We start from the raw sequence: 6,425 nt of genomic DNA, 5'->3' as shown, positions 1-6,425 counted from the left end.
TGGAGAATTCTGAGACCAAGGTCTCGGTCTTGGCCCTGGCTCGAACTAGCTCTTTGTGTGATCTTGGATAAGTCACTTGACCTCTTCAGCAAATTCCTTCAAATGTGAAATGAGGGGGGTTGGACTAGATAACACTGAGGTCCCTCCCAATTCAATATTCTATGAGTCTAAGGCCTTCAAATAAATTTTTTTAAAGCTCACTAAAACTTGTGCTCATTCTTGTCTAATGTCTTGTTCTACTCGGCCTTCATAAGGTCAAATAAGGATTTGATTTCCATGTGTTTCCATAACTAGCCACTTGGGGGAAGTGAAGTATATCATTCTAAGTAATTGGACGGCTAAAGTGTGCCTTGCTAAGCAAAAACCAGAGAAGTGAAAGTGTTTTCAACACGTGTTTGGTTGGGTTGGCCACATGAGTGAGTTGAGTTGTTTTTACCTGAACATCAGGGAAATAGACTTTCAGGAGGCTGGAGCTTGGATAACGGGTGAAGAAAAACATCAGCTTGGCCTTCTTCAGGTGGCCAGGGGTTAGCCCCTCCTGGATTTGCCCCATTGTCAAGGAGAGATAATTTTTATCAAATTCTCTGACCTGCAAATTGTCTTGCCCCATGTGGTTTTTATTTTCTCTGCAAATGGAAGCTCTTCTTCCCTTGATGCCTAACTAACTCACACAGAAAATATCATTTTTCTTTACTATGTATGAAGATTTTTTAATAATTCATATTTTGCATCTTGAGGCTTGAAATCACATTGTACAGCTTTACTTCATGTATTCATCCCTGTTTAAACACAAACAACCAAAAGTTTATGTGATGCCACATCTCTAAATTCTGGGAATACTCATTTGAGTAAAGGCGGCAGACTGGAGGTACCCTGGAAGTAAGACTGCTAAAAAGAGTACACATGTGGCCCTTGGCTGGATCACTGAATTTTTTTTTTTTTAGATATAGATACCATTCGAGATGTTTGGGTTTTATTTCTGTTATTGTTGCTTTTAAAAAGAATGTATCATATAATTTCTCATATAAATAAAGGTGCCAGCAAGAATGGACTAAGATGGACTAAGCCATTTGAAAACCCAAGCAGAAAGCATCCTTTCTCTCTGAGCTACACTTTCCTCATTTGTAAAATAAAGGGGTTGGACTAGATGATCTCTAATGCCCCTAATTTTCATGAATCCAAGAGTCTGGCATGAATATATGCCAGATTTAGTCCAGAAATTTGTCACCAAAAATTAGGATTTAGACATTAGCAGACATGCCTACTTTTATTCAAGTAGCTTGAAATTCCATGCATTCAGCTGATTATTTAATGAACTCTGACCCTTGTGTCTAAATGGTACTTAGTATGGAACCTTAAAAATGACTCTAGTCTGGGCTTGGAGTCTGAGGACCTGGATTCAAATCCCAACTCTGCCACTTATTGTGTCACCCATGGGTCTCAAATTTCCTTACTTGATGAGGAAGGTAAACTAGTTGATCTCTGAGGTTTCTTCCAGTTCTAAATCGGTGGTTCTGCATAGCTATCCTCTCTTCGTTCCAGTAGTATATTTGGTAGTTTCCCTTTCATCTGAAAGGTCAGGCTGGGAGGGAGGTGTGATTCAATGTTTGCTTTGTCCTTTGTGGGGGGTGGGGGTGGGAGGAGTTCACAGGAATAATCAACTATGAGAGAGTTTGAAAACAACCAGTGTTTATAATAGAGGGGTGGCTTTGGGTTAAAGTAAACAATGATTATGAAAAAGTTGAGCAAAAGCAAATCAGGTAAGGACAATAATCCTCAAATAGTCCCCAAACGGTGGGTAGATAAAGATTGTCTTTGGCATTTATCTTTCATTTTAATATTCCTCTACACAGTCCTATTGGCTAGGCCCTATTCCTCTCCCACAGGATCTTGCTCCTGGTAATCCTCTTAAAGGGCTGAGATGGTTTAAGACCTTGCAACTCCCAGAGTTATTTGTAGGTTAATTTGAATACTCTTAAAACCTGTTAAGTTTTCAAGACCCAAGGGAATGAGTTTCTATTGAATGGATATACTTTGGGGGGGGGGGGGCAGGGTATACTTTGGAGTATTTTGTTCAATTGTCTCAGGATATTACCAATATTGACAGCTACTTCATTTTGTTTTAAATCCTTACCTTTCATCTTAGAATTGATGCTAAGCATTGGTTCCAAGACAGAAGAGCAGTGAGGGCTAGGCAATTGGAGTTCAGAGACTTGCCCAGGGTCATGCAGCTAGGAAATGTCTGAAGCCCCACAGTTGAACCCAAGATCTCCCATCTCCAAGGCATTTCTATCCACTGAGCCACCTAGCTGCCTCTTGGTAGCTACTTTGAATGATATATTGGCATGACTCTGGCCCTGGGAATTTCCTCTATCTTAGGGAGGAGGATGAAGCTAGGACTAAAACTAAATCCAAGAAGATCTCAGTAGGCTAAAAAGGTGGGTTGAGGCAGCCCAGCTAGAGGAAATTTAGTAAGAATGCATGTAAGCTCTGCACTTGGGTTTAAAAAAAAAAAAAGCAGCTACCTAATTTACAAAGTGGGAGAGATGTCACCAGATCCCTTATCAAGAGGAGCAGTCAGTGGGATGTAGCAGCCCAGAAGGCTAATGTAATCTCAGATGGCATTAATAGAAACACCATTCCCAGAGAGATAATAATCCTGCTGCTCTCTGCCCTAGTCTGGCCACAACTGAAATATTATATTTAGTTCTGAATATCTGGCTTAGGAGAGACATTGACACACTCAAGCTCATCCTGAAGAGGGAGATCAAAATGTTGAGGGGATGGAAAGTCATACTGTAAAAGGAATTGGAGGAACTGGGAATGTTTAGATTGAAGAAAGTATATTTGAATAATTGTTACCAAGAAGAGGGGTTATACTTGTTTTACTTCACCTCAAGAGGCCAAAGTAGAAAAGAGGCAGAGTTCAACTGATCTGAGGAAATATCTTTTTGTTTTTAAACCATTAGAGATGTCCAAAAGAATAGTTTGCGTTAGGGACGGATTATTCAACCCCAATTTTCTTCAAACTAACACTAGATGACTATCTTTCAGTAATACTACTAACAATAGTCATGCCAAATAAAAGTTACATTAGATGGTCCTTGAAATCCCTTCCCACTACGTTCTCACCATGGCAGCATGAAACAATTTTCTGGGTCGGTGATATTAATTACAGTGCCGTGTTAGGTTAGCCTTCTTTGGATTATTCTCAGATAATGCTGACAATGTCTCCTCCATTAATGATCTTGTTCAGGTGTTCTAGATAGCTGTCAGACTTGGGTTGCTCTTTATGTTACTCCTATGCCATTGTCATGGGGAGAGAAAACACCACAATTCAAAGTTCCTACCCCTATCCAGAAGACGACTTGTTTCCATCAGATTATCCCTCAGGTAGTTGTTATCTGCCCGTATGACATCTATGGAGACCAGAGTTAGATACAGATTTTTTATAACTGAAAGAGACCTTAGTTCCAATACTGTTGTCCAACACAAAGGGCCAATGGACACAGGACACATGGACTGCCAAAGCCCAAAATAAAAAGATCAAAATTGGAAACATTAATATAGAATTTGGGTACTCCTTTTATCTAGGACCAGCACCCAGGTGAGTCATCCCAAATCACACCCACGTCTGCCCTTTTATATGATACCTTGTAAGGCAGCAGTATCATGCTACTTAAAGCTTTGGTGAGCTCAACCAATTTACACCTGGAAAAATCTCTGGGAACAACAGGGTAAACAGAAATTTCAGAAATATAGCTTCTACTTTTGCCTTTGCTCCAATCTTATTCTGGGTAAGTCATTTCTTCTTTCTGTAAAATGTGACTAATAATGATAATTTATCATATGTGTGGCTATTGCAATGAGAAATGTAATCAGATTTGACTACAGACAAAATTAGCCTGAATATTTGCTTACTTCCTTCATGACTGCCCTGTACCACTTCTGACACTATGTTGCCTCTTTAGTTCTATCAGGGTCTATTTCCCCATGAACAGGTTCTAACACTGTCTCCATCTTACCATGCATGATAGTTTTTATTCTAGCACTTTTACCTTGTATTTTTTTATTCACAACCATCAGGATAGGAAGCATTGGATAAAAATATCAAGGCATTAGCCGATAAATGACCTAAAGATATCTTTCTTGGTATTAATGGAATACTTGGAGCAAGAAAATCCTTCAAGACCCAAGAAATTTAATTTCTAATGGCCAAATAGCAGATGCCATGACAAGAGGTGGGGACAATCATTTTGGCAAGAAGACTTCGTGCTGTTCATGAAATAGCACTATAGGTAATTGCTAACTCTTTGCAAAGCTAGTCTTTGAATGCAGTGAAAAGCTTTGGGTTGCTATAAAGATTGGAATGGAAGAAAAGGTATAAGAAAAACAATGGGAGAGAAGAAGCCTTAACTTTTATCCATATCCCAATATCACTGGGGCTTCCCTCAATTATTTGAATAGTGGCAGGACAGTCTCAGTAACCAGTAAAGGATATGTGGACAGAAGAGAAAGGAATTGCATCTGAGTCAGTCTTCAGTTTTCCATGTTCCATCTTCAATGTTGGAAGAGCCAGATTTTCTACTTGGCTAGAGGTGAAGGGCACTGGGTATGGCCGTTGGCTCATGCCTAATGGCTGAAATTTAAAAGTACTCCAAGGCATGTCTAAAGATGGTGGGGAGGAAGTATCTTGAGAGGAAGAGATCTGGGAAGGGCTATAACTCCAGTGGCTATTTTGTCCATACCCTAACAGCTGGCTAAGAATCTGTTTTTCTGGGATTTGAGAAGTCATAGCCAAGGTTACGTGAGGAACCTGGTAGGGTTTCTGCGTCATTCTTGAATTGGCTGGGTCCCCAAGAGAATCTGAGCATTTCTTCATGGATAAAGGCAAAGCACTCATTTGAGCCTCAGTTTGTGATTGTGACCTATTCTGGGAGGCTTCCATAGTAAGCAAATCTTTCCTTGTGTTCCCTGTAGCAGTAGAATATATATTTTTTCTGTCTTGGCCTGACACTTGGACATCGGTTTCCTGTTGAATCTGGTTGCCTGATGGTTTGGATAATACTTTTCTTAAGACTGAATCCACAACTTGTGACACAGCCCCAGTTAATTCTTTCTTTAATATCTCTGATAGAGTTTTCTCTTCATAAGTTATTAACCAGGGAGTCCTAGATTGGTTTTCCTCTTCAGAAACTTTAGGTTTCTCTTCTTTGGTGTAGTTCCTTTTGAGATGCTTGTACTGGTCAGTGCCTAAAGCCCAATGGTCATGGTTTGGGTCATTGCTATGTTTTAGAAAATTCTTTTTCCTTTCAGTATCTTTCTGGGTTTGAGCTAAGACATTATGTTCAGAAAGCTGGTAGAGTCTCTCTTGAAAATGTCTTAGCTGTTGCTGTAGCATCTGAAGTTGTTCCTTAAAATGGTGACCTTCTCCCTTCCAATTTCCTCTACTGTCCCGTGACCACCCTTCCCCCTGGGGACTCTGCTGCTGAGGAAGCTTTTGTTTCCTTTTGTTCTCCCTACTATTTTCTATGGGGTGCCTGCTCTCTTTTTCCCTGGGATTGCTCAAGGGCATCATTGGGTTCGGTGAGAGAGACATGCCTTGTATGATTGTTTCTACTCTGGCCCTTTTAGCTTGTATTTGTTCATCACAAAACCAGTCAGAATCAACAGAGTTAGAAATAGTGATTTGGTCCCAGGGAATGGATGAATCATGTCCACTTACTCTGGAAGATGGGCTGCTTCCTTCTTCCATAGATTCTCCTATGTAAGAATATGTCTGAGATTTAGAAGAAAGAAGAATAAAATTCGGATCCATACTACTGGTTCCTCACAAACTTGTCAAGTGGTTGTAATTTCACTGGAATTTAGAACCAGAGAATATTCATAAGCATTTTTTTTAAACTAAGGTCTCTCTTTTCCTAACTATCCAGAGCTGAAGCTTGTAGGGCTACCCTCAGTAACCCTCTGGTTGATTCAATAAGGGAATTTTCTCCTCTGATGTTAGAAGAATGAGAGAGAACAGGTACTGGAGGAAAATTTTAACTTCAGTTCCAGAGATCTAGTACCATAACAAAACCAGATTTTCAAATTCTGCTTTTCAGACTCCTGAAAGAAAAGAGAAAAAGAAAATAATTTAGAGACCTCTAAGACTTGCCTTTCAAAAAAGACCCTATTTGCCCACCCGGATTTATGTTCATTTTATTTGCCCATTTATGCCTTTTGGGTGCTATACCCATGTTATTCTTTTATTATTATTATCATCATCATTGTGTCAACTAACTAATAATTTTTGATGTGGTTACCCATATTGTCTTGGCCCTACAGAGCATGTTATTTTTTATATGGTCTTTCTTCAATCTGGAATCTAGTTAAACCAACTTCCCTCCTCCCCTTCTCCCATGTCCATTAAAAAAACCACAACA

General features: G+C 39.7%; 1 protein-coding gene across 1 annotated transcript; it reads right to left on the bottom strand.

The window, feature by feature from the left end:
• Positions 1 to 3,577: 3,577 nt before the first annotated feature.
• On the bottom strand, positions 3,578 to 6,205 carry PROX2 (prospero homeobox 2). The gene has a single exon (XM_007472809.3). It carries the CDS (start codon positions 5,816 to 5,818, stop codon positions 4,481 to 4,483), a length of 1,338 nt encoding a protein of 445 aa, XP_007472871.3. The 5' UTR covers positions 5,819 to 6,205; the 3' UTR covers positions 3,578 to 4,480.
• Between the last annotated feature and the right edge of the window lie 220 nt (positions 6,206 to 6,425).

This window comes from Monodelphis domestica, chromosome 1 (assembly GCF_027887165.1).
Source record: "Monodelphis domestica isolate mMonDom1 chromosome 1, mMonDom1.pri, whole genome shotgun sequence".
NCBI lineage: Eukaryota > Metazoa > Chordata > Mammalia > Didelphimorphia > Didelphidae > Monodelphis > Monodelphis domestica.
The sequence above is the reverse complement of the archived record's forward strand: the minus strand, read 5'-3'. Positions and strand labels throughout refer to the sequence as shown.

Bases quoted from the DNA above. Each gene is read 5' to 3' on its own strand.
- PROX2 (XM_007472809.3), bottom strand. From the start codon at position 5,818: ATGGATCCGAATTTTATTCTTCTTTCTTCTAAATCTCAGACATATTCT.